The sequence below is a fragment of the Podarcis filfolensis genome, assembly GCF_964270895.1.
Source record: "Podarcis filfolensis genome assembly, chromosome: 6".
In the NCBI taxonomy this organism is placed as follows: Eukaryota; Metazoa; Chordata; class Lepidosauria; order Squamata; family Lacertidae; genus Podarcis; species Podarcis filfolensis.
Genome location: NC_139609.1, coordinates 99,467,564 through 99,495,374, shown reverse-complemented (window position 1 = coordinate 99,495,374; position 27,811 = coordinate 99,467,564). Strand labels below are relative to the sequence as shown.

At 53.3% G+C, this 27,811-nt stretch overlaps 1 protein-coding gene and 1 long non-coding RNA gene across 5 annotated transcripts in view; one reads left to right on the top strand and one right to left on the bottom strand.

Annotated features, from left to right (window-relative positions):
* The window catches only part of LOC310764831, a 90,753-nt gene that overhangs the window by 1,426 nt on the left and 61,516 nt on the right, over positions 1–27,811 (bottom strand). The gene's annotated exons all lie outside the window — the stretch shown is intronic.
* Positions 5,936–23,183, top strand: LOC310764502 (protein-glutamine gamma-glutamyltransferase E-like). Of its 4 annotated transcripts, none has more exons than XM_083618621.1 (15): positions 5,936–6,357; positions 6,967–7,045; positions 7,860–7,976; positions 9,783–9,956; positions 10,581–10,823; positions 12,706–12,824; positions 14,625–14,753; positions 14,883–15,063; positions 15,161–15,296; positions 16,873–16,976; positions 17,051–17,293; positions 19,267–19,587; positions 20,858–21,015; positions 22,564–22,688; positions 22,934–23,183. In XM_083618621.1, exons 3-15 carry the CDS (start codon positions 7,970–7,972, stop codon positions 23,091–23,093), a joined length of 2,100 nt encoding a protein of 699 aa, XP_083474747.1. In that variant the 5' UTR covers positions 5,936–6,357; positions 6,967–7,045; positions 7,860–7,969; the 3' UTR covers positions 23,094–23,183. The 4 variants fall into 4 exon arrangements, with proteins under 4 accessions (XP_083474747.1, XP_083474745.1, XP_083474748.1 ...); XM_083618619.1 differs by having other exon boundaries at positions 7,853–7,976; XM_083618622.1 differs by lacking the exon at positions 5,936–6,357 and adding an exon at positions 6,373–6,508.

Sequence of the window (27,811 nt, the reverse complement as noted above, 5' to 3'; positions counted from 1 at the left end):
GGCAGAGAAGCTCCCCAAGCCCCCCAAGGAAAGCTGCGTGGTGGCTCATCCTCACCCCCTCCGTGGCACTCTGAGCCCCAATGGATCTGTGTCCCACTGCCCCAGTCCAAGACTCTCTCCTCTGCCTTTGCCTGCAGAGGAATAAAAGCCAAGGGTGAAATGCCCCAAGCCCACTGCGGCGAGCCCCAACCCAGGGACTGTGCAAGAAGGAAGACGTCCAAGACTAATCCTTGTTAGCTCCTCTCCCCCTTCCTCTCAATGAGGCCCAATGGCTTTGGGGGAGGGGCATCTCTGAGGATTTGCCTTCCAGCTCTCCTGATGTTCAAAAGAAAAATCCTCACTGGGGCACCTGCCTCCCCCTCACCTGCAGTTATGACGCTGGGATTGGCAGTCCAGAGGGTAACACCAAAGTAGGACCAAAAGCAGAAAAAAGACAAAACTTCTCCCGTTGGGAAGCTGGCAGTAAACTTAAGTTTCCCCAGAAAAATTGCAGAATGAAGGAGAATAACAGAACCCTGAAAACAGAAGCTGCAGAGGGATAACCCATGGCATGAGAGTTTCTCAGTGCTCCTTGTTGTGGTTCTGGTTCATACATAAACTACTTATGCTGCAAATTACCATCATTAATGGAATTGATCTGTGCAAGACCGAGGTTGCCTAAGGCAAAACACCTGCCTGTCCCTGTAATTTGCAGGCGCCCCAAATGTGGTTTGAGCATCACGCTCCCCTTCCAGTTTATTTTCTTGCTCTCTGGCTCCCTGGTTTCCAAGATGCCTGGTGAGGCCAGAAAGCAGAGGTTATTCCTCATTCCGCTTTCTCCTGGAGGGGTTTCTGAGTCCAAGTTGTATTTCATAGGAGTACAACGAAGACAGGAGATGGGACAGGACTGCAAATGTGGAAAGGGTGTTTAGGCTGGAACCCCTTTGTGGTTGAATGTTAGATAAACTGAGCATTTCACTAGTGGTGCGCTGGACCAGTCTTTCTGAAAACATGCCCTGTGGGAGATGCAGCAGAAATCTTGGGTGACAAAATATAGTGAAATAGCTCTAAGCACATGGTCTGAGCTGATAGTGAGCAAGCTCTGGCCCATTCTATCTCAGTGAGTTCTCATGACTGAACAAAGGAGGAAACTTCCTTCCAGGTGAGGGGGGTGAGCTAGATGAGTCTAGGAATACAATTCTGTGGTCTTAACCATTTCATGCATTAACGAGCACTAAGCTTGACTACAATTTCCCACAACTTGCTCAGGGTGGTTGAAACAAAGACTGTGAGGAACTCTCCAAACTGAGAGGATGTTCACAATAACAGCTTGGCATGCAGTGAGGTCATCCCTCCTCCTGGCTACACTGAAGCACAAAGCAGTTGTTTGCACCAGAGAGGGGGTGGGGTGGGGATGTCTTTACCCAATGAAGCACATGACCCTTTTGGACCCCCCCCCATCCCCTTCCATCTTTGCCTGCGCCACTGCTGTTCACTTCACCACTTGTTCCTCATCCAGTTTCCTAAGTGGACTGAAACTGGTTTGAGAGAAAATGCATCAAAGGGCAGGATTTGCCAAGAACCTACAGAATTGATACAGCTTGTGGCAAACAGCGCATGGATGCAGCTTCGGAAATGAAGTAGGAACGCCCTGGATGGGAATGGGGAGGAAAGGGGCAAGGGCAATTCAATGCAAACAAGTTTTTCTTTTTTTAAAATAGATGTTATTAAAGTCTGAAAATTAATTCAAAGGTCAACATAAAAGATAAAAAACTAATCTAAACAAAAGCACAAACAAAAAAGAAAAGAAATAAAGTAAAGAAAATGATAACTTCTGATTCTTTGTCTGTCAGCTATATATAGAAAATTGTTCAAAGAATCCATTCCAAAATAATTCCCAGAATTCCACCAATATCATTTTCAATCCTCAATATTATATTATAAGGTCACTTTCTTTTTAATGCAAAAAGTCTATAAGGAATGTCCAATCTTGAGTAAATATTGGCAATGTTTTTCTCTGATTAAACATGTCTACTTCACCATCTCAGCTAAATCCAATAATTTTAACAACCATTCCTCCATGGTAGGTAATGATGAATCTTTCCATCTTTCTGCTTATAAAAGTCTCACAGCTGTAATCATGTATTGAAATAAAGTTCCATAATCTTTTTCTAATTAGAATCATAGAGTTGGAAGGGATTCCCCCAGGCTGATCTAGTCCAACCCCCTGCACTGCAAGACTCTCAACTCAAGCTCCCATTCAGTGCCTTCAGTATCTTCTTGTATGGAAAGGGGGATGATCTATTCTCTTACATTCTTGTATTCTCTTGACATAGTGATATTTCTGACTTGCAGCCACATTTGATACTCAGCAAACCCCTAGCCAGTTCAGGTTTCTCAGGTGTTCCAGCTCAAGCACACCTGGTGCAACTAATCAACACCTGTTGTATTTGTGCTGTTGTGAGGGATTCTATTCAGGGGGTTGAATGATAGTGAGACTGGAGTTGCAATTTCAGATGAATTGGAGGGAAACCACTTGAAGCATCCATTGTGTTGAGCTATTTCAATTGCTTTTGTTTGATTTGCTCATTGCAAACAGTCGAAAGTCTGTAATTTTTGATAATAAACCTGATTTGCATTGGGAGTTGAAGTATTTTGATTTCAACTGTATGTTGTATGCAATAGCCTCTTATGAAAGCTTAATTGAATCCCAAACTGTTTGCATCTCTATGTCTTTGTCTAAATTATTCTCCAATAAATATTTTAACTTCTGTTTGCAGTCTTGTACAACCTTTTCTTGTTGTAATAAGTCTCTACACAAACATTTTTTCCCTGTTGAAAGTCATAATAACTGGATTATGATTGAGAAAGTCTTTGGTAATGTTAAAGCCGGAGGGGGGGATTGTGACACCCCAGAAGTGGTACCATGGCCTCGAGTCAGGATGATGAGCCTGAGCGTTCCCCTACACTGTTTGCACAAATGCAACATAAACCTAAACCCCCAAAGCTCCCTCTTTTGCTCTAATTCTAATTTTTGTTCAACGTAATGTGTGTACACTCAGAGGATGACTACCAAACCATCCTAAATGTATTCGCAGAAGCTTACAAGAAGCTTGGCCTATCGCCCAACATCCAAAAAACCAAAGTGCTGCACCAACAAGCACAAAACAATCCCTCTGCACCACCACAAAGCCACCTCAGTGGTGGAAAGTGTCAATCACTTCTCTTACCTGGGCAGTTATCTTTCCACAAGGGCCAACATTGATGCCGAAATCCAGCATCGCCTGAGCTCTGCGAGTGCAACTTCCTCCCGATTGAAATGCAGAGTGTTTGAGGACCAGGACATTCGAAGGGAAACCAAAATGCTTGTTTACAAAGCGATTGTACTACCAACCTTACTGTATGCTTGTGAAACACGGACCACTTATAAAAGCCATCTCCAACTTTTTGAAAGATTCCATCAACAGTATCTCCCAAAAAATTTACACATCACTTGGGAAGACAGGCAAACTAATACCAGCGTACTGGAAGAAGGAAAGATCAACAGTGTCAAGGCAATGATTCTTCAACATCAACTTCGCTGGACTGGTCATGTTGTGCGGATGCCTGATGATCATCTTCCAAAGCAACTACTCTATTCCGAACTTAAGAATGGAAAACGTAGTGCTGGTGGTCACCAAAAGAGGTTTAAGGACTCTTTCAAGGTAAATCTTTAAAGATTGGGTCTACTGGCGCAGTTTTGGTTTTTAAACTTGGCTGGAAATTCCTTCTTTACTGACTGGAGGGACCCACGGGGAGTGACACCCCAAGGAGCTGGGCAGCAGAGTCAGCATGCACCCCAGGATTTTCCTTATTAACTATATGTCAGCTTTATGCACCCAAGTAACCGGTGTCTGTCCACCATATCATGTCTGTTCTTGAGAAAGATCTGTGTCTTTGCTGAAATATGTAAATTGCTTTACATCTCCATTTTATCTCTCCAAATATCAACAAACTCCAAATTATGCATCATTTTTAAAAAAAATGTTTAGGTACCTTACCCTAGGAAGTTTTAATATTTTTCTCTGAAGCTCTGTCCTGTATTGTGAAGACCACTCCATTCCAATCTCCCACAACGCACCAATTTTCATATGAAAAACCCACCAACTTTTCCATAAATCATTTATAAAATATTGATTTGTCTTCATTTGGGGCATAAATGCCTAAAACCATAGTTTTATTCCCTTGGATGCTAACATCCACCCCAACATATCTACCTTGCTCAGCAGAAAATATCAGTTTTGGGCAAAATTGTAATGTCTATGTACATGTAGAATAACTCCATTTTTTTCTTCAGTTCTGCAGACAATTTCCTCAGCTAAATTTTTTTGAAACAAATATTTTATATTGTTTTCCCTAATACATGCTTCGGGTAAACAAATAAGATCCAATTTTCAACTAATGAAAGATCTCTTTTCTCTTTTCAAAGGGCTGGCTATAAGATAAAAAGCCCTGCACAGCTTAGGTGCAAGCTATCAGAAGTGTCATATCCCTTCACATAAAACAGCCCTTCTCTTGGTCCTGCCACCTTCACAGGCACCCTTGGTGGGGTGGGGGAGGGGGCTTTCTCAGCAGTGGTTGTGGGAGATGGATTGAGGGTTAAATCTGCAGGCTAAAATGCAAAAGTACACAGGCTGTGAAGCCTCTGTAACAGAGTAAAACGCTTATATGTTTTGCAGCTTAATAAAGCTTAGAAACAAGGCAATCATACCTTTTACCGCTTTTATCTGTGGTCTTCTGACCTTTCCATTGCAGAGAATAAACCACACAGCTTTTTTAGTAAGATAGACAAAAAAGTTTACGTACAGGAAAACACTTCTAAGTTACAGTAAAACAAGAGTTTGCAGTTGCAACAAACATGGCTGAAACCAGCAGCTTCGGGAAAACAAATCTGCTTAGCTTGGAAGAGAGGCAACTTTGGAACTCCCTGCCTAGAGAAGTCAGGCTGGCTCCCTTCTTGTTGCTCTTCCACCAGCAGGTGGAGAGCTTCTCATTTCGACAGGCTCTGGGGAACAGACTGCTTTTAATGAACGGGTTGGCACCGTGCTGTTTTTATTGTAATTATCTTCTGTTATGTGAGAATTTTTTTATTAATGCTTATTTTAAAAAAACAATTTCCCCTATATTTTTAGCTGTTCTTATTTTATCTGTAAGCAGCCTTAAGTCCTTGTCAGGGGGGAAAGGTTGGGTATGAAATAATAATAATAAAAATAATTAGTAGTAGTGGTAGTAGTTGTTGTTGTTTACTCGTTCAGTCGTGTCTGACTCTTCGTGACCCCCTGGACCAGAGCACGCCAGGCCCTCCTGTCTTCCACTGCCTCCCACAGTTTGGTCAAACTCATGTCTGTAGCTTCGAGAACACTGTCCAACCATCTCGTCCTCTGTCGTCCCCTTCTCCTTGTGCCCTCCATCTTTCCCAACATCAGGGTCTTTAGTAGTAGTAGTAGTATAAAGCTGATTTTTTGGATATAAGGCTCCGAATGGAAGAGGGTGTTGTTGTGGACCTGTGTGCTTGCTGTCCATCCCCTGGGAAATGCCTCTGTACCTGCTCTGAACATGCTCTGAACTTGCAGCAGCAGGAGAAGAGTAAGGCAACCATGTCAGGCATCTGCCCACTGCAGGGGAGCAAGGTGGGGAGAAGGCGGATCCCTGTAACTACAGGTGGTGCAGAAGCAGAAGCCTTCCAAAGAAGAGGAAGGGAGCTGGAAGTGCTCGGCTGGGGTGGAGGAGGATGCTGAGGGGAAATTAAGCAGAGCAACAGCCTTAGAGATCTTCCCAGCATTCTGTGATTCACAAAGAAGGCTTTGGAGCAGGCTACTTCCTCCTGAGTAGGACATTGAGCAACATCAGGACCATTAAGTTGGGCGGGGAAGTGGCATTGCTCAACTCCAGCCCTGTGGCAGACTTCCAGAAGCCATCATGGAGTTCAGGCTGGGCTTGTGATGATTCCCGGTGAAGAATCCAGGAAGCAAACAAGGACAAAGTTGCAGTTCAGCAGATGAATCTCCAAACTGGAAAGTCAAGCCAGGCAGATACGGATCTGCACACAGCGGGGAGAATGCCTGGGCTGGGAATTCTGGGCTGGGACAAGCATGGCTGCCAGCAGTAAAGGTGTGGAGGTCAAGTTCTTGAGCAGGCAAAAGGCTCAGAGCAGGTAGTTTGCAGGAGCCCAGAGCTGGGAGGAAGCGGGGATCAAACACCCGGCACCGTGGCTTGTAATGAAGGGGTGGAGTGAGTGAAGCACGACCGAGGCAACGCCACCGCCTGAGACTGCCTGAGCAGCAAGAGGAGGCAGTGGCAGGTGGTTCCCAAGGTATCGCAGCAGCAGCAGCACAAGGAGTAGGTGCCACGGTAGGAAGCAGGGGCTGCGACCTGAGGAAGCCAGACTGAGAGAGGTGGCCCAGGGGCAGCTCACACCCAACAGGCTGGTGGGCATTGTGGGAGTGAGCCTTTGGCCAGATCCAGCCACAGGGCTCTTTCATGCTCTCAGGTGAAATGGGGCAGGGGGAGGTGAAGCTCCCCTGGTGCGTCTGTGGGGCAGGGGGGCTGCGCAGCTCCTTGTCTTCTGTGGCTCTGCAGTGTGGAGATTGCTCCAGGTCCTGCTGGTGGGGAGGCGTCAGCCTGAGAGGACAAAGGAAGGTGTGAGGTCTGTTGAGAGATGAGGGGAAAGGGGATGTCTGGTTGGACAACCAGTGATGGAGAGGACCTGAGAGGATGGAAGGCACTCAGGAAGGGCCCCAAGAAGGTCCCCAGCAGATAGAGAAGGGGGGAGCTCAGCACCCCTTGGGGCACCCAGTGGGGTGGGGAAGGTATGACCCCAGGTTGGCCATGGCCATGTCACCCGTTAGACAAGCCTTGCTGAGAGGTGACGTAGCCACATCTTCCCTCCAGAAGATGACTGGTGCTCTTGTCTCACATCTTCCTAACTGAGTCTTTTTGAATTCCAAGCCTGGAAGACATTCTTGATGCAAAGCAACCAAGGGCCCCTGGAGACCTTCAGAGAAGATCAATACTCCACTGGCAAAAGGTACTTCACTTTCCTCAGCCAAAACACAATTTCTAGAAACCTCAGTAAAGCTCATCTGAGGAGAAAGAAAGGCTCCTCCACTGTCTGAGGTACCACCTCAAGCCCAGGAGAAACAAAAATGGGGAGGGGAGAACGTCGATGCCAATGAGGCATTGTGCAAGAGGCCCAAGGGAGCCAGCGGTGGGTTTCTGCAAGAGTCCCTGGGGATGGTCAGCCCCTTCTCAGCCATGGAACTCGGTGCCTTTGGGTCTCTCTCTGGTTAAGCAAGGCTACTGCCAACGCAGCCTAGCAGCCCCTCCTTCCCTCCCTCTCAGTTGAAGCTGCCTCAAGAGGCTCTTGGAGCAGAACTGTAGATTGGCGAGAGACCCAAAGGGTCGTCTAGTCCAACCCCCTGCAATGCTGGAAGCACAGTTACCTTGTGAGGAGCAAATGGGGCCATGCCAGCTTCCTGGGGGAAGGGCAGGAGGCCAAAGGGATGTCCGCACACAGGCAGGAACCCCATTGGGAAATGGGAGGTGGCTGGGCTTGTGCAATGAAGGAGACGCAGGGCTCTGCCTAATGGAAGGGTGTGGGGAGAGAGGCTCTCTCTTCCTCCTGCAGTTTCTCTCCCTTCCCACCTGTTTCCTCGCCTCTGGGGGTGACTCCTCACCTTGGAATTCCATGTAGGAAGTCCTGCATGTCATCCCTGCGCAAGCAAGTGAATGCACTTCCTCTGAGTAAACAAGGATGCCTTCTCCTCCCACGGGAGAGGAAAATTGCCCTTGCGCTGCCACCGATTACAGGAACTGGCTAATTGCACCTGGGTAGTTTTTAGGGATCAGCGGAAACATCCTCACATCACACCTGGCTCAGCGGACAGCAGGAGAGCGGCGAGGAATGTGCAGTAGGAGCTCCTGGCCGTGCTGAAGAAGACAAGACTCAAGGATGGGAGGTGAGTTTGGGATGGTGGCACCTGCCCCGGCCAGCCCTGCTCTCTGCTCTCTGCCCTGCAGCCTCCATGCTGTGGTCCTTGCTAGGGAGGGAGGGAGCTTTCTCTTTGGTGGCCTTTGGCTTGTTGCTCTGCTGAGACTGGAGTCCTCAGAAGAACACAAGGCAACTGTGCATTTGCTGTCTCCCACATCCAAGGGGTCCAGCCCAGCTGCCTGGGGCCTTCCAAGGGAGAGATGGTGAGTTTCTGGGTGCCAGGAGAAATGGGGTGCTCCTCTTCCCCAGCAGCTTTACCCTCAGGGTGCAAGAGGGCCTTGAAGGTCCCAAGTGATGGCTCCTCCTCTCAAGGTGGCAATCTGCTCTGAGTGGACGGATGCAGCGCATTCTTGAGCATCCTGGAGTTCCTGCACCAGCCTCTTCTTCCATCTCTCCACTTCATGTATTTATGAGTAGAAAATATTAATATATTGCTCTTCATAAATAGCATCTGAGCGGTTTGCAACAATCCTCCACCAAAAGCCCATCAGCAGGTAGCCCTTCCAAGCCCCTCAGAGTCCTGCTCTGGTTGGCCTCCCACTACAACCCTCCTTGAGGCTCCTTAACCAATTAGTCATGGGGTGGTGTGTGTGTGTGTTCGTGCACCTGCCGCTTTGATCTGTGTCCTGTGGTCTAACCCAGGTGAGAACTGCAAAACTGAGTACCCAGCACCCCCCGCCATTGGCATTAACCCCTGTGAAAGAACTGGGCAGCAAGTGGCTCATGAAGACCCAACAGCCACGTATCCCCAATGTTAGGGCAGGTTCTGCCTGCCTGGCATTTAATGCCTGGAACACCTGAGAGCATTTCCTGGTCTCACCACAATGGGAGCAACCGAGTCTTTGATCTCCCTCCCTCCCTCCCTTTAATGGTGACTCATCCTTCTCACTTCATCCTTCAGGTTCAGATTTGCCAAGTCTAGAGAGCAAAAACCCCGGAAGCAGCTGCTTCCCGCTCCATCCCCAAAGCCCCAGCTGGATTATGGGCAACTCTAGAAGACTCTCTCTGGACTGGGGCATGGAGACTCAGTCTTGGCACTGACTTCTACCCTGTGCTGTCCTGCTGGTGGTGGTGCTGGAAATCCCAAGGACGCAGCAGCAGCAGCAGCCCCCTCCAGCCCCTCGGCTGGGTGGTCAGGATGTGCCTGAGGAGGACTGCAGGGAGCTGCCTTGGAAAGGGAGTCCCTCAGCTCTGCTGAGCTCCTCTGCACTTGGGTGGCAAGGGCTGCCCGCCGTCAGGGTGTTTTGTCCTTGTTGCAAATCACCTTGTGTGTCTAATGAAGGCAAGGCCTCTTCCTCTTTGATGTCCCTGTCGGGAGACATGCAGCTCCTTCCCTGGCTGGCGCCCACGCCCATGCTGCTTCCTAATCTGTGATGACTGATTGATGTTATACATCCCGCCCCCCTTCATCACTTTCACACACAATCTTGACTTTTCATTTGATGCTGCCCTCTCCCCTTTTCCTTTTCTGTTGCAGTTTTCATATTTTGTGACATTGATTTAATTGGATATTGTAAGGTGGGTTGAAGAAACTTACCTGGAGAATGGGATGTAGGTGTGTTACTCAATAAAATGACGATAGCTGCTCTGGTCAGCATGGATATTGCACCCTGTCGCGGCCACCCAAGAAGCAGAGTCTGCTTAGGAGAAGGCTTGGAGACGTGAAGGTGGACGAGCAGCAGCTGCGTCTGGCTGGCTGGGGGAGAGCAGAGTCAGGCCAGGCTCCACTGGCCCAGGCAGGCCCCTTGTAGACTCACCTTTTGCTGTTCCACAGATCTGACACCAACACAGCTGAGCTGGCAAATCCCGGCCAATGGCCCGGCCCACCACACCAGCCGCTTTGCCTGCACGGAGCTGGCTGTACGCCGGGGGCAGGGCTTCTTGCTGACCGTCTACTTCAATAGACCCCTTCAGTCCGGGGACAACTTTGCTTTCGTTGTAGAGACAGGTAAGGCCGCCCCCACCACTGTTTCTCCCCATCCTCCTCCATGGCCAGCTGGCATCACTCGCATGGGCACCTCTTGGCCTGATCTCTGGCTGCAGGACAAAAAGGCGCCTCCATGATGGCACCTCTGCTCCCCTTCGGTCCTTGCGCACCTTTGGCCTCTGCACATAGAAGCGGCAGATCTCCTGGGCCTCTTGCCTGCCAAGACCTTTTTGACTGCGGGGTTTCTCTTTCCCACCATCCTACCCCTGCATGCAAACATCTCTCTCCCACAAGAAGCTTGTCCATCTTTAAGGTGCTGCCAGAGACCCCTGGCTTGCCCTGTGCAACGTTATGCCCTCCACAGCGTTCTCTCTGGTGGGAAGCCAAGATGGCACCACCACCACAGGAGCTGTTCTGTGGCGCGGAAGAGACCGGGTCCAGTGCGGGCGCACACACGCACCAACACTCCTGTCCCAGGAGGTCTGTGCAGTGCCTGCTTCCAGAGGTTGGAATCAGGTTGGCCAGCTGGCTGGATCTTCATGCTGACCAAACCCTTCAGGGAGAACGTTGCCGCTTGGGTAGCCTCTCACAGGTATGAGTCATCTCCAATGACAGCTTTGCCTTTGCCTCTGTTCCCTCTGGCAGGGAGAGCCCCTTCGGAGTCCCAGCACACCCGGGCCGTCTTCCCCGTCTCCAGCGCCCTGACTGGAGGGTCCTGGAGTGCCATGCTCAGCTCCATCAATGGCAACTGCGCCAACTTCACCCTGGCCAGCCCCCCCACCGCTGCCATCGGCCGCTACAAGCTGAGCCTGCAGATGATGTGTGGCAACCAGGCCTATGCCCGCTTCCTGGGGCAGTTTGTCCTGCTCTTTAACCCTTGGTGCCAAGGTAAGATGCTCCTCCTGCCTGCCTGCGCAGGCCCTGCTGCCGCCCTTGGGATGGGCCTCTGCCCCACAGGGGTGTTTCTGCTGAGCGTTGACAGGCAGACAATGCAGTTGGTGCCACGTGACTCCCTTCCGCACGACAGCTCTGCGGTTTAGGACTCGTCCCTTAGGACAGCTTCCCAAGGGAGCAGGCAGGGAATCATAGACTCAGAGAATTGTAGGGGGCTTTGGGCTTATTTGTAGCTCAAAGCAGAAGCCTTGCACAGACCTCCTCCCCACCCCAGATGTTGGCATCTGGGCAATGAGATGCCTGACCCAGAAGCCCGACTGGGGCACAGCAATGCTCTACTGACCGGCTGGTGATGGACCGGGCTGATGCTGCAAGAGTTTGTAATGGTGGTCCTGGAGACAGAGTCTCCCCCCCCCCCCCGCAGCACATGGGGCCAAGTGTGCTTCACAACAGCAGCAGAAGGAGGAGGAGGCCTCTCTCTCCCTCCCTCCCTCCCTCCCTCCCTGCCTCCCAGGGACTCTCCTCCTGTTCTTCTGGTTGCATCACCCAGGGCCTCTGGGCTGCTCATCCATCATCCAGCTGGGCGGTGGAAACTCAGCACTCAGGACTAGCTAAAAATGGGAACGTGGCTGAAAGAAGAAGGGCAAGATCCAGCACAGCTGGGCAGGAGGCCAGATCCCTCTTTGCCCAGAAGAACGTTGGCCCAGTGAGCCTCCCAGAGGCACCTGCAGATCTGACTGCTGCTGCGTCCGACCGAGTCCTGACTTGCCCCTTCTATGCGTCAGCAGAGCAAGCAGCAGCCAGAGCCCTTTGCTACAGCAGCAGCTGCACAGGGGAGCCCCCCCCCCATTTCCATGGGTCCCTTTCAAGGCCCCCCCACCAAGCAGCAGATCTGGACTAGTGGTTGCACTACCCCACCCCCAAAGGATAGGGAAGGGGGTAACATGGTCCCATTGGCTTTGCAAGGCCTAGCTGACAGCCCTCCCAGCCCTCCCCTCCTAGGACAGATGCTGGGGGGGGGTTGCCTCGAGCCAGGCCAAATCCCTGGCCTTGGAGGGCCCTGGAACTTGCCCATGCCAGGCTGGGAGACCCCAGAGGATGCCAGGTTTTTCTTGGAAGGGAGCCAAGGGCTAGGAAATCCCTTGCTGCAAAATGGCCGGCTTGGGAAGCTCCATGGCAGCTCCTTCTTTTGGCCCAAGGAGGCAGGAGCAATGATGGGGCTCAGCAAAAAAGCTCCTTGTGGGGCAGGGACATGGCAGGGAGGGGGCTCCCCTCTCACTGCCCAAGCAGAGCAGAGCAGGATGTGACCCTTTTGCCCAGGCTCCTTTGCACTGCTCAGCTGGAAAGCTCTCCCTCTCAAGGGAGAGTGTCCCCCTCCCCTGGGGCAGGGTCTCTGACCTTCAGGGTCACAGCCATGGTCTGCAGTGTCTATGCAAGAACCACAAAATAATAAAACTGGATTGTTGGAACAGACCGCAAGGGTCTACTAGTCCAACCCTCCGCAATGCAGGAGCACAGTCAGAGCATCCGACTACCACCTTCCCAAGGAGTCTGTTCCACTCTTGAATAGCTCTTACCCCCAGAAAGTTCTTCTTAATGTTTTTTCTGGAATCTCCTCTCTTGCAATCCAGCTCTTTCATAAACTTACATTTGCAAGGATGTTCTATTCAGCAAAATAATTATTTTCCAAGCAACTGTTGCCCAGCACACACCAGAGGGAAACTGATTTATATGATCAAGTTCTAATTTTAGAGCAAAGCTGGAGGCCCCCAAAGACATTTGAGGGGGGCATTTACCCCTTGCCACTTGGTTGTTCAAAGTCCAATCCAGCTTTGCTTGAAGCACTCACCGCCAACCTCTTGCCTCCGCCCAACAGGAGACCTTGTCTACATGGCAGATGAAAGCGAGAGGCAAGAATACGTTCTGAACGAAAATGGGATCATCTTCGTGGGAAACGCCAACTATATCGAAGCGCGAGGATGGTACTACGGGCAGGTCAGTGTTAAGGTCTTGCTCCTGACCTTCAAAGCACCAGCTCTGGAGAGGTAGCCAGGAGAGGAAGTGATGGTAAGGGAGGGGAGGCAGCCTGGATCCTCTGCCTGGATCCTCAGAGCGATGGAAACATTCATGGGAGGATAAGCAGGGCAAGTAGTCCTGGGAAATGGGGTCAGGGGAGGTTGAGGAGAGCCGCTTCCTAGGCCATTGCTGTATGGCTGCACAGTCACCGTCGAGTGGGATGAGCCTTAATAGGTAGGAGAAGATATATTAATTGTAATTTATCCATCTAGGCACCCACGTGTGTGGGTTGAACAGGGTTTCAAAATATTCTTCTTCTTTGGCAGTAGCCAAGTAAGATTGTCTTCCATGAACACGGTCTTAACAGTGTGTCCGTAGGTGACTGTGGAGGCCAATTCTAGATCCACATGTCCTTCCACAGTGGGGACGTAGGTTTCTGGGTGGGAGTTGATCATGGTGATGGTTTGCCAAGTATGCCTTCTTCTTAGCATGTTTCTCCCTTGTGTCCTGAGTTCAAGTGTCTTCAAAGCCCATGACACCTTTGGTAAAGGCTGTTCTCCAACTGGAGCGCTCATGGGCCAGTGTTTCCCAGTTGTCAGTGTTTATACTACATTTTTTAAAGATTTGCAGTGAGAGAGTCTTTAAATCTCTTTTGTTGACCACCAACATTACACTTTCCATTTTGGGGGTAAGCAAAATCACCCCATGCGTGGCAGAAAATTTAAAAACATAGGAATTATAATAAATCAAATCAATTAGGCTATAGAACCTTGTTTTGAGCAAGTCCAGCTATGAAGTAAGCTGGCTCCCCTTTCTTACCCTGCTTAATAAATAACCAGGCAACAGCTTGGAAGGTAAGCTTAATAATAAGATTCACTTACTTTAGACAGGCATTGGTTCACAGCAACAGTAAAGACTATGCAACAGTAAAGACTATGCAAGCAAGTCACTTCTATTTACTTTTCTGAGCTGGAGCAAGGGAGGCAGGTCTGCACCCATCGCTGGTCAAAGAAAGAGAGAGAGAGGAGCAGGAAGTACTATATGCTCCTTCTTCTCTGGGAGAGGAAATGACATCACACAAAGCCCTCTCTACCAATTGCATTTCTATGGTCTTGGTCCTTAACTGTCAGCAATAGAGCTCTGTAGTCTTAGCCCCTTCTCCCGCTAGCTAGCAGGAACCTGCACTTTTTAGGTTGGGCTGCCAATTTCACACATGCTGAAGGTTGTCCACATGTTCTGTGACTGTGTGTGTAGCCCAAACTAGAGAGTGCATTGCATGATGGAAGGGAATGGTTCCTGCCACCACCAGGAGCAGAACAAGACAAGACTCTCTTGGGGTCAGCATTCTCGGGTATTCCCTCCCAGTGTCAGGGGCTGAAGGTAGAAAAGAGGGAGGCAGCCACTGAGGCCAGCTCCATCTGTGCCCCATGGCATGGAGATGGTTCTGCTCAGAGGATGCTGGGCTGAGGCCTGAGATAATCTGTATCACAGAGAATGAGCAGAGGAGCGGCAGGTGCTCCTGCTGGCTGCGGAGCGCTGGGGGTCCCCACTTGCCCTGGAACCAGTTGGTACTTCTGCATCTTCATGTGCATAAGAAGACCCTCTGGTTCTAACTTGCCCCGGTCTGAGGGCCCATGTTTCCCTCTCCACCTCTTGCCCCAACTGGAGTGCACCTTGGCTGGGTGCTGATCGGACCCTGGGTGACTGCGCGTATTTGTCTCTGTGTGGATGCTCCTCTGCTTCCTGGCGCTTTAGAGGACCTTCCCTTCTGCCTTGCAGTTCCAAGATAACATGCTCAACCTGGCCCTGATGCTGCTGGATCTGAGCCTCTACCATCGCCAGGACCCAGGTGGGGACACGTCGCGCAGGAGCGACCCTCGCTACGTGGGCCGGGTGATCAGCTCCATGGTAAGCGCAAGCCCTCTGCCACTTGATCCCAGGCGGGGTGAGATCCTTCAGGGAGCCTGAAAGCCCTTCCCAGCTCCCAGGCCCCCCTCACCCGCCTGCTCCTCCCGTTCCGCCTCCCTGGCGCTTTAGGTCAACGGGAACGACAACGACAACGGGGTGCTGGAGGGCAAGTGGAGCGAGGAGTTTGCCCACCACGAGAACCCCTCTCGGTGGGACGGCAGCGTGGCCATCCTCAGAAAGTGGGCGCAGGACAACTTCCGGCCGGTCCAGTACGGCCAGTGCTGGGTCTTCGCCGGGGTGGGCGGCACAGGTAGGCTTCTGGTGGCAAAGCGGAGGAAGAAATGGGGGTCCGGGGGGGCGCCGAGCAGAGCCCAGACCCACCGGCCCCTCTCTCCTCTCTTTCGCAGTCCTGAGGTGCCTGGGCATCCCGACCCGTTTGGTCACCAACTTCAACTCCGCCCACGACGCAGACACGAACTTCAGCATCGACAAATACTACGACCCCTCTGGGAAGAGCATCAAGAGGGGACAAGACTCCGTTTGGTAAATGCGCCTCTGGTGGGCGGGGAGGAGGGAGGGGGCCCTTCGGATGCTCGATCCCAGGATTCCCTTCATAGAATCACAGAACTGTAGAGTGAGAGGGGACCCTGAGGGTCATCTATTCCAACCCTCCGCAATGCAGGAATCTCAACTAAAGCGCTCCCCACCGGGGGCCAGTCTTGCCAGGCCCTGGAGACAGACAACGGATATCTGGGGTTTCTCTCCATTTCTCACATTTCCAATCTTAAACTCAATTCTCCACCACCTTCATGGGAAGTTTTAAAGGAGGGGTTGGGTAGCCACCTGTCAGAGATGCTTTAGCTGACATTCCTGCATTGCTGGGGAGTGGGTTGGTCTAGATGACCCTTACGATCCCTTCCAACTCTACACTTCTCTGAGTCTATTCATGCCTGTGTTTGGCTCTGGGGACCAGCCCCCTACAGGCAATGGAACTGTCAGAGGAATGCCAGATCTTGGGCCAGGATTCTGGCAAAGCCCAACGTGGCCCTCCTCAGCCTGGGCTCCCGTCCGGGGGGCAGGGACTGTTCTGGCCCAGGGGCCATTTCTCCCTCCCCAGCTCTTCGGGGAAGAGAAGTCACTTTCCCAGGAGAGCTGGAAGGTGGTGGGAGCCAAGGCAAACACCTGCCCCTTGGGCAATGCTGCTCACCGTCCTGTTTGCAGAGGCAGTTATGGCTCAGGGAGCACCTCTTCGCTCATCCAGTCCAAGATCAACAAGGGCAGAGCCCAGGTCACTCGGCTTGGCTAGGCAGCCCATTATCATGCCAGGAGCAGCCATTGGTTTCATTCGTCCCCATGTCTTTGCCCTGCTTCTTTGTCTATTTGGGGGACCCTTATGATAGCTAAATATGTCTCCATTATAAAGCAATATTAAAACATGGGAGGGGGAATAAACATCATGTTTACCAATAATCACCAACCAGCCAGGAAATATTCCCCCTAAAGGTCCCAGAGGACCCATTGCTGACCAGTTTGAGCGGATTTGGCCAGAAGCCCCCGGACAGGACCTTCCTGCCTGCCTTTCTGCCTCTGGGCTCTGGGGCAGCGTCGTCTTTGAGGAGCCAACTCCCAGGGGCCGAGATCCCTTCAGCCACCCTAGAACATATGGCATTGCCATTCAAATGGTGTCCACGAATTGCCTCATGTGATAATGTGGGGAAGGGCTTACTTGCCCCCCCATATTTTATTCAAGTTGGCACCCCTGCCACCTCCCCCCTTGTGAGCTCAGCCCATTGGCTTGCCATCTGTGCATGAGGTTCGTGTTGTATAGAAGCTGCGTGGGGAGAGCCCTGGCTCTGCCTCCTGCCGCCCCCTCTTCAGGCGAGCCTCCAGCGCCTTCAGGGGAAGGGACACAGCTCAGCAGGGCCAAAGCATCTGCCCCACATGCAGCAGGTGCCCAGTTCAATCCCCAGCACCTCCAGAGCGGGCAGGAGAGAACCTGGCCTGAAACCCGGGAGAGCTGCTGCCAGGAAGTGTGGACAGTGCTGAGCTAGATGAGCCAGTGGTCTGACTCTGTATGAGGCAGCTTCCTATCTCCTCCTCTGTTCCTTTCCCCCTTCAGGGATTACCATGTCTGGAATGAATGCTGGTTCACTCGGAGGGATCTGGGGAATGCCTACTGCGGGTGGCAGGTGGTAGATGGAACCCCCCAGGAGAAAAGCCAAGGTAAGGCCCTCTCCTGCCCCCACCCTACCCTGGTCGCCTTCCAGAGCAGCTGCTGCATCCCGCTTTCCTTCCAGGGATCTACCAATGTGGACCAGCCTCTGTCCTGGCTGTCAAGCAAGGAGATGTGCGGCTGAACTACGACACGGGATTCGTCTTCTCCGAGGTGAATGCCGATATCAACCGATGGGTCCTCTATCCCGACGGGAGGCAAGTCAGGGTCTATTGCGACACGACGTCCATCGGCAGCCACATCAGCACCAAAGCCGTGGGCAGCAACTATCGGGTGGACATCACCAACAACTACAAGTACCCAGAAGGTGAGTCCCTTTCCCTCCTGGACCAGCCCCTTCCGGCTGGCTTCCCCCCTTTCCCCATTTCTGATCTCAGGGGACACACTAGGCGGGGAGAGGCAGAAGCCACCACTGGCCAGGCCAGCAAAGAGGCCACCAAATTAGCATACAGGTGGTCTCTCCAAACAGGGTGGCAGAATGGCAGGTTCAACGGAGTATCAATAAGGGCAAATCGATGCAGGGTCATCAGCTGTGAGCCCCCAGGATGCAAACTTTGCCATTGTACTAGAAAGCAAGACCAAAAGATGATCAACTAGGAAAGGGAGTAAAAGGACAACCACCAAAATCACAATGCCAGTGTTTAAACTCCATTGCAGAATCGCAAATTTGGAAGGGACCTTGAAGGACATCTAGTCTGTCCACACACCCTCACACCCTGCTCCATATGGGAATGAGTGATATAATAAGAACTTAAAACTACCTTGCTGAAGCAGCCCTCCAAAAGGGGGGCACCTAGTCCAAATAGCCAAACAGATGCCCCATGGGAAACCCCCAAGCAGGACCTGAGCACAAGACCCCTGTCCTCCCCCCTCCTGGGGTTCCCAGCAGCTGGTATTCAGAAGGCCAATCAGGGCCAGTAGGACCACCTTTGTGGAGGGGCTGGATCCTGCCGGTCTGAAGGAGGCCCCAGTTCTTGACCGTGGAGCAAAAGACAAGCAGGAGATGCACAGCAGGTGTGTAAAATTATGAATAGCTGCCAGCAGAGAGAACAGAGGGGAGTCTGTCTGCCTCGTGCCAGCCCACCGCCCTCCCCCAGCAATCCCTTTCCCTTCTAGAACAGAGAAAAGAGAGTCCGTTCTCAGAGGCAGCAATCATAGCGGAGGTGGCGAAACTCCCAGGGAGGAGGGGGTCTGTCAGTGGCCATGACGAGGAGGCGCAGAATGGAGGCAGAATGAGGGGCTGGGAGAGCCCACAGAGGCACCTGCACCCTTGGCCGCTCCCCCCGCCAGAATGCCAGGGAGTGCTTGGGACACCCGCTGGCAGAGGCTCTTCCCCGTCCCACATGGAAACCTTCCTGCCTGTGCTCTGCCTTCCCTCAGTCTCAGGATTTCTGGCTGGAAGCAGCATTTGGGAAGGAAGGAAGCACATGCTGTGTGCGCAGAAGGTGCTGCTGCTGGTCCTTGGCACTGGAGAGAGCAGCTGGGGGTCCTGAGGCACCCCCCACGCCCCTCCCCGAGGCCCCCTGTGGGTGCCAGCAGAGCCAACCGCCCTGTGCTGGGCTTTAACTCTGCAGAAGGCGACTTCTGGGGCTCTGCGTCTGACTCCGCGCGGCCCTCTCTGCATTCACAGCACCCCATACGTCCTCAGGCACACCCGCCCTCCCTGCCGCGGTGCAGCTGCTGCCTGGACTCTGGAATGCGCTCCGTGCACATTCTCTTGGGATGAGGAGCCCCAGCCCTTGGCTCCTGGCCCAGCTCCACGTGCTGGAAACCTGCCAGCGCTCCTTGGGCTTCTGCCAGATGATCACTCCCACCGTCACCTGTGTCCGTTGGACATCCTAAAGCAGCCCATGTAGGAGCTCTGGAAGGTGCTCTGTTCTGAGTTAGACCACTAGTCCATCTTAAGAGCATCAGAAGAGCGGCCACCTAGATACTCTCACAATAGGATGAACAAGCTTTTTAATTTTTGGCCAGTCAATTGGTCAACTGCTTTCAACTGCTCAAAGGGCCAGTGCTATTTGTCTCCCACTCGCCCGCCCAGCTAGACTAGGGAGGCTGTGTGCAGCAGGAAGCGCCAGCCGAGTCGGGTCATTTCCTGCAACGCCATTCCTGCAGGTGTTCCTTCCATGTGCGCTGGCAGAAAAGGGGCACAGCAGGTGGGCAGTGTGTCAGACTAGACCTAAAGATCTGGAGGTGAGCTGGAGGCCTGCATTTTGGCAGGGGGGCTTAGAAGGTGTGCCAAGGAACTGGGGGCTGACCACTCCCTTCCTTTCCTTGCAGGCTCTGCCGAGGAGAGAAACATCTACCGCAAGGCCTGCTCCCAGATGTATGGGTCCACGCCCAGCGAGAGCCGCATGAGCACCACCGACGACGCCTCCGCCTCCGAACTCATCACGCACCCCGGGCTCTTTGGGAAGTTCAAGCTGGCCCAGCCGCCCATCCTTGGCAAGGACATCAACCTCATCCTCACCCTGGCCAACTTGGCCCCGGAGCCCAAGACCATAACCGTCAACCTGAGCGTCTCCAGTGTCCTGTACACCCGGACGGCCATCAGAGAGATCCTGAAGGAAGTGATGACTGTCAACCTTGGCAACAAGGAAGGTAAGTCGCCTCCCCTGCTCCGTGTCTCAAAGCCCATCCAGGCAGGGAGGGAGAACAGGGGTTGTCTGCTGGGTGGATCTACACAGCTTCCGCTGCCATCCAGGAGTGGAACTGACTGGGCTGCCCTTTGCGGGCACAGGGGCCCCCACCCGCTCCACCTTCTGGCACCCCCACCCCACTCTGCAATGGCCCCCTGGGGCTTCCAGACACGAGGCTCTTGCAAGGCTCCCCCTCGCTCAGGCTCCCACTAGAGGCAGCTGCGGAGAAATGCAGCCCAGCAGTAGAAATGCTGTGCAGGGCCCATCATGAGACCAGGGCCAAGAGCAGGTCTCCGGGCAGGAGCACCCACAGCCCCGCTGTCAAAGCCAGAGCCCCCTGGACCAGGTGGGGGGGGGTCCTCTGAGGCCCAGGCCTCCAAGCATCACCGTCAGGGAGCCAGCAAAGGAAGGAAGCCCAGCTCAGGTGAGTCTGTACCTGCCCTTGGGGTCCAGAGTGGAGCAGGGAAGGGAAGCCAGCACAGGAAGGCAATGGCAGGGGGCAACTGGAGCAGCATGTCTGGAGGGAGCCCCAGCGCATGGGCCGTCTCCCCCCCCCCCAGCCGAGGATGGCCAAGGCAGGCTGCTCTCACTTGGCAAGCTGGAGAGCTAAATTGGAGGCCCAGGATTTGTTTGTTTGCTTGTCTTGTCCATTTAAAAGCATTTATAAATCACTTGATGTTTCAAAATATCTAAGCGGTCTGCAATTTTTTTAAATAAAAAAAACTAAGCAGTATCGTTAAATCAAAAATACAGTCTGAACTCTATAAAGCATAGAAGATCTTAGAAAGACAAACGAGATAGGGATTTGAGGTGTTTGGAGCCATAAACAAGGGTCTCGCTTTGTGGGTCAAGCAAAGAGGTCAGTCTTCAGCCGGCTGAGGGAGGTCTGCATCTTCTTTTATGCTCTAAGCTCTGGCCTTCTAGCCAAGGGAGTCCTGGCTGGGAATGTTCTGCCCTTTGAGGGCTCCCAAGGGAGGAGGAGGAGGAGGAGGAGGAGGAGGAGGAGGAGGAGGAGGAATGTCCTCCAAGCTGCTTCCCTCTGGAAGCTGCACCTTCCGCTGCAGAGGCGGCCCTGGAAAAGGGGCGGGAAGAGTTGTGGTCATCGCTGGGCTGAATCCATGGAGCAGGACCTCCCCTCTTGCAAGGAACAAGTTCAGGGGGCAGGAGGCCGGGTGGTGGTGGGTTGCCTCTGAGGAAAGGATCCTGACTCCCCCCACCCCTCTGCCTTTCAGAGAAGCACCTCCCACTGCGGATCACGTACGGCCACTATGGGGCATCCCTGACGGACGACAAGAAGCTCTTGGTCACGGCCTTATGTGACGTTGTGGACGGCGTGAAGCTGCTGGTGGAGAAGGCCATCACCCTGGAGACCCAGAACGTCTCCATCACGGTAAGGAGCCCCTCTGCACTCAAGGGCTGCGGCCAAGATGGAATGCCCCACTCCCTGCTGGTCCCCCGTCCTGGAACCGCAGCCCCCCACCCACAAGTGATTTTTATTTTTTTTATTTATTTTTACTTTTTTATTTTCAATGTAGAATCATAACAAAAATTACAGACATTAAGTCCAAAATAGTACTATACAAACAAAAAAGAACGAAACATACAAAAAAGAGAAAGAAAAAAAGCAAAGGAAACAAAACAAAAACGAAAAAGCATACATCTACAGAAAAAAACCATATCTCATTACATACATATACACATATTGACTTCCTTCCTTAGTTCTAAGACCTCAAAAAATTTACTCTTACTGTATTGTTGTGTCTAATGTAGACACTTTGTACTTTTTTTTTTACACCATCTTTGTACCTTTTTTTTTACACCATTTTTCTTTTTTACACCCACAAGTGATTTTAATCACTGCTGCTGCTGCCGAGGCTAACTTGATGGTGGGAAGATTGAGGACAGATGAAAGAAAGTCCTCCTTCTTGTAGTGCGGAGTTAAACTGTGGAACTCCCTCCCACTTGAGGCAGGGATGGCTTTGGAAGAGGATGGGACAAATTATTGGAGGATGAGGGGGCAACTGAGGGCTACCAGTCAAGATGGCTCTGCCTGCCCTCCACAGTAGGAGGCAGCAATGCTTCCGAATCCCAGGTGCTGTAGACTGCGAGGGGGGGGGAGAGGGGCTCCTGCGCCCGGGTCCTGCTTGCAGGGCTCCCAGTAGAGGCATCTGGTTGGCTCCTGTGAGAAGAGGGTGCTGGAATGGATGGGCCACTGGCCTGATCCAGTTCTTCTGATGTTCATATGGCAATGAAGATGCAAGTCCAAGTTGAGAGGCTTCTTCTAGCCTCAAGACCCCAAATAAGAGGGGCTGAGTTTGGAGCCACATCAGCACAGACCCTGTCCTTGGGCAATGGGAGGGGGCAGCCAGTCCCCTGTCTCCCCTCATCTGGCCCCAAGTCCATACTGCAGTACCTGCAAACCCTGCCTCACCTCCCCATCCTGGTTCAGCCCTGTTGCATCATGGGATGCCATCCCAGAATGCAACAGCTCATAAGGGAGCTTGGGGAGGAGGTGCTGAGCCCCAAAGGGTTAATGATGCAGCCTTACTATCCCAAGGCAGCTGCCTCCCAGTTGGCATTCAGGGCCAAGCTGGATGCAACCTTGCGGGGCTGTTGGGTTCCCCCTGCAACTGGATCATGGGGGGGGGGGGAGAGCTCAACCCTTTGCTCCTGCTGAGATCCTGATCCATTTTGGAATGTGGCTGTGAGTATCCTGTTTGCAACGATTCCAAGGCCTAAATAGGTACAATGTTTGACCGTATTAGAAAGAAGGGGGGCTCTGGAGAGGTGGTGGCTGTGCCTGAGGAGGGGGTCCTGGCTCAGCAAGCCCCCTGGGTCTGTGGCTCTGCTTGGAATGAGGGAGCCCTGCACCTGCCAGGATAAGTGCTGGTGCAGAGTGCGTTCCCAGAGACTGAGCAGCTCCTCTCCTTGGCTGCAGGCCCCTCCAAGCGTTGTAGCCAACAAACCGGCCACCGTGGAGATCTTCTACGCCAACCCTCTCCCAGAGCCAGTGGACAACTGTGTGCTGCTGGTGACACTGATGGGCCAAGCTGTCAAGATCAAGTAAGTTTGGCGGGGGGAGGAGCAACCAGCAAGTGGGAGGAGCTTGGCTGGCCCACTCTCCTGCCTGGCAAGGGGAAGGCGAGGAGACGTCCCACCCAAGCGACTCCTCTGAGAAGCCAAGCCAGCTGCAGGTGGAGCCAGTTCAGCCGTGGCCCTGTGGAGGACGTAACCCCTGCAGGCCTCTGGCTGGTCACTCCAGGGCTGCGTCCTTGCACGTGTGTGTGACTCTCTCTCTCTCCCTTCAGTGTGGCAGCGCTGGCACCTGGAGAGAAGTCCAAAATCTTCTTCGAGTTCACCCCACGCAGCGCGGGGGCCATGCAGCTCCACGTCGACTTCTCCTGCAACAAGTTCCAGCACATCAAGGGCTTTGTGCTCATGAACGTGGCCCCGGCCGGGTCCATGTGATCCGGGGCAAGGGCTGCGGTGGTGAAAGGGTGTGTGTGTGACTGTCCTGTTCCTGCACGATGATTAAAAGCTTTTTCCCCAGGCAGAAAAGTGGCAGCATTTCTTCTAGGGGGCTGTGGATGGCTAATGCACATCTCATGGGTGGGGTGAGGAACGTCTCCTGCTCCTTCAATCATCAAATTATAGATTTGGAAGGGGCCTCAAGGGTCATCCAGTCCAAGCCCCCGCAATGCCAGAATCTCCACTAAAGCATCCCTGACTGGAATATACTCAGAGTCACAAAGTGATTTCATGCTCTTTATTCAGCTCATAGTGGTGAGGAGGAATGAATGAATGTCCCCTCAAAGTATCTGCTTTATATACATTATTTACACAATAGGCTGCACATGATTGGCTAATTCCGGAATTCTACTGTAAGCCAATCAGGTTGTGGATTCACTTCTATCTGGAGCATGATTGGGTGGTTTCTGCCAACCAATCATACTGCTGCATTGTTCTAGGACCAATCAGACTGCTGCATTCTGAATCCTATTGTTCTAGGACCAATCAGACTGCTGCCTTTTGGATCCTATTGTTCTAGGACCAATCAGACTGCTGCAGTTTGGATCCTATTCAACTCAGTACATAACACCCCTCCCCTCTAAGTTCCAGTCCTGCCCGGGAGGTCGCATTCATAGTCCTCAAGGTACGCCGGCGGCCTACGTGTGCGTTGCGGCCTGGGGTGTTCCCTGGTCCGAGGTTCAGGTTCTGGCTCGTGTTCCAAGGATGCTGGCTGTGATAGGGCTGTTTGGTCTGGCGCAACCGGCTCACTCAGTCATGGTTCTGGTTCCGGTGTCCTTTCGGCCTCACGGGTCCCCTCTGTATTTACTGATTCTGCCTCTCCTGCTTGCCCCTGCTGCTCTATGGGCCTCACTGCCCCACTGTTCCCTGACCTGTCCTCCTCCTCCTGGTTTTCTCCCGGGAATCGTCGCCGTATCTGGTCGCAGTGGCGGCGCCAGCATTGCCCCCCATCTGTTAGCACCTCCTACGACACGGGGCCAGTGACCCTGGTGACTGTGGCGGATACCCATGCAGGGCCTGCCCCAAAATTCTTTGCGTACACTGGGTCCTGGGCCTCGAAGGTCCGGGGGTTCCTGCCTTCCCCCACCACTACCTCATCCTGAGCTCTATCGGGGTGAAGGGGGTCCAATCTGATTGCAAGGCGCCGACCCATTAGTAGTTCAGCGGGGCTCCGGCCAGTTGTTGAGCTGGGGGTGCTGTGCTATGCTAGAAGGAATGTGGCAAGGCGGTACTCCCAATCCCCTTGCGTCATGCGGCGAAGGGTGTCCTTGGTGGTCCGCACCATGTGTTCTGCTTGGCCATTGGTGGCAGGGTGGAATGGCGCCGAACGGATGTGGCGGATGGCGTTCTGCACTGTGAAGGTTTGGAATTCTCCTGACGTAAATGCAGTCCCGTTGTCTGAGACGAGAGTGTCAGGGAGCCCGTGGGTTGCAAACAGCCTGCGTAGTACCCGGATGGCTGCGGACGTAGAAGTGGACGGTACCAGTGCGACTTCCAGCCATTTGGTGTAGGAGTCCACCACTATGAAGAATGTTTTCCCCTGAAAGGGGCCAGAGAAGTCCACATGCAGGCGTGACCATGGTGCTCGGGCGGACTCCTAGGACTGGACTGGGGCCCTTGGGGGATCTGGGCAGGATTCATGGCAGGCCTGGCAGTGTTTGACCCAGGCCTCTATCTCTCCGTCGATCCCCGGCCACCACACATAACTCCTGGCAAGGGCCTTCATTCTTACTACCCCTGGGTGTGTCTCGTGTAGGGCTGTGAGGACCCTTTTGCGGAGGGGCTGGGGAACAACGACCCTGCTTCCCCATAACAGGCACCCCTTGTGGGCCGACAGTTCATGTTTGCGGGTTGTGTAGCCGGCAAATTCTGGCCCGGGGCTGCTGCTGGGCCATCCCCTCCACACCCAGTCCAGGACCCGGGAGATGACCCTATCTTTCTTGGAATGGTGTGCAACTTCTTGTGCCTGAATGGGGCGGTCGGGAAGCAGCTCCAGGCTCATAACCTCTTGTGCAGGTGCTGGGTCAGGGCCTGTTTCCGATAGTGGTAGCCTGCTGAGGGCATCTGCATGGCCCATCACCTTCCCAGGGCGGTGAATCAGTGCATACTGGTAGCTGGCAAGGAAAATTGACCACCTGAGGACGCAAGGAGACAGCACTTGGGGGGTCTGCTTTTCGGGGGCAAACAAGCCAAGCAACGGCTTGTGGTCAGTCACCACGGTGAAGGGCCGCCCGTACAAGAAATCATGGAATTTTTTTACTCCCTTCACGATTGCCAGACCCTCCTTGTCGATTTGCGAGTAGTTCCGCTCGGTTGCGTTGAGTGTCTGGGAAAAGTATGCTACCGGTACATCTATTCCATCTGGGAGTTGGTGTCCCAGGACAGCGCCAATGCCATAGGGCGAGGCGTCGCATGCTAGCACCACTGGCAGCCTCTCGTCGAAGTGTGCCAAGACCGAGTTTGAGACCAGCAAGTCCTTGACTACCTGGAATGCGGCCTCCTGGCGCTGGCCCCACACCCAAGGGGCCCGCTTGTCCAGGAGTCTGTGTAGGGGCTCCGCTACCGCCGCCTTGTGGGGAAGGAAGGAATGGTAAAAGTTCAATAGTCCCAAGAAGGCCTGAAGTTCAGTCTTGTTCTTGGGCGCTGGGGCATCACAAATGGCCCGTACCTTGTCCCCAGTCGGGTGGACCCCTTCTGCGTCCACCATAAATCCCAGAAAGTCCACCTGAGGCACTCCTAGTAGACATTTTTCCCACTTCACCTTGAGACCTGCCGTCTGGAAACGGTGCAGAACGGTGCGGAGGCGGTCCTCAAACTCCTCTGGTGTGGGCCCGGCAATCAACACATCATCGAAGAAGGGGGTGACACCAGGAATCCCTTTAAGGAGAGAGTCCATTAGATTCTGGAATATACCTGGTGCCACGCTGACACCGAATTGCAGCTGCTTTACCCTGAACGCTCCTCTGTGCGTCACAATTGTCTGTGCCTCTGCTGTGGCCTCATCTACTGGCAGCTGTTGATATGCTTGGGCCAAGTCCAGCTTGCCAAAAATTTTCGACCTAGCCAGGGTGGCAAGGACATGGCTGACCACTGGCACTGGGTATGCATGGGCCGTGAGGGCCTTGTTTATGGTACATTTGTTGTCTGCGCTGATGCGGACCGAACCATTAGGCTTGATGGGTGTGACGATTGGGGTTTCCCAGGGGGCATTAGGCACCGGCTCCAGCACTCCTTGCTCCACGAGTTGGTCCAATTCCTCGTCTATACGGGGTTTCAGGGCGAACAGGACCCGGCGGGCCTTGAGCCTGACCGGTCGTACTGCGGGGTCAAGCTGTAGAGCAATGGGGGGCCCCGTATACTGTCCCAATTTCCCATCGAAAACCCCCGGAAATTCCTTGCATATGGCGTCCACGTCCACTTGTAAGGTAGTGTGGTTCACCCCGATGACGGCTAGCCCCAGTGGTCCAAACCATGCCAATCCCAGTAAGCTAATGTAGGGGCCCTTGACCACAAGCAAGTCCAGTTGCCGCGTCCGCCCTCGGTATTGCACCCTGAAGGTCCCCACCCCCATTGTGGGGACCTTACGTTTCTGGAAGTCCCGGAGGGTGAATGGGGCCGGCCTGAGTTTGGGACCCCCAGTAGGACACAGTTTCCTTAAGGTCCTTGCCGAGATTATGGATAGAGTTGAACCCGTGTCAAGCTCCATGCGGCATGGGGCCCCCTCTATCTGTACCTCTACATAAATGTTCTCTACGTTGGGGTGGGGCAACTGGTATACCTGGAAGTCCGTGAGCTCCGTCGAGTTGCCTTGGTGCGTTGGGCCCCGGGACCTGGGGCTCTTGGATTGGTCATCTGATGCCTGGCGTCGGGTGGGCCGAGCCCGACACACCCGGGCGATGTGTCCCAATTTTCTGCACTGCCTGCACTCTGCGTTGCGGAAACGGCAGGTCCTCCTCTCGTGACTTTCTCCACAGCTTGCGCAGTTCCCTCCTTCTCATCGAGGCAGCTGTGGTATGTGGGCTGCTTGAGTGCGCTGCTGTACTCGGTGCACCTCCTCCCTGTTGGATCCTGACTCGTCGGTGAGGTCTTCGTGGTGGACCCTCGGTTGGGACGGCTGGCTCGACCGTGCCTCTTGCGTCGACCTCTCGGCAGCTTCCGTTGCCAGGGCCTCCTCCAGAGCGACCTGGAACGTTAGGTCCTTCTTAGCGTAGAGGCGTCGTTGCAGCTTCTCATCCTTCAGGCCACTGACGAGGCGGTCACGAAGCATGTTCTCCAGCTCTGAGAAGTTGCAGAACCGGGCGGCTTGGCGGAGAGAGGTCACAAACCCAGTTATGGTTTCCCCAGGGGCTTGCCGCTTTGCGTAGAAGGCATTTCGACGAGCCACCACTGAGGGCTGTGGCGAAAAGTGCCCCTTCAGCTGTTGCATTATTGTTTTGTATGGAACAGTAGCAACGTCTTCCGGCGCAAGGAGAGCCCGGGCGATTTCAAACGTCTCCTCTCCGCAGACGCTGAAGAATATTGCCCTCTTCTTGGCATCTTCTTCATCGGTGACCCCTTTGGCTTCTAGGAGGAAGGTGAAACGGGAGGCGTACGCTTCCCAGTCTCCAGATGCTGGGTTGAACGGCGAGAAGCTGCTGTCGGTTGTCATTCTGAGTTCC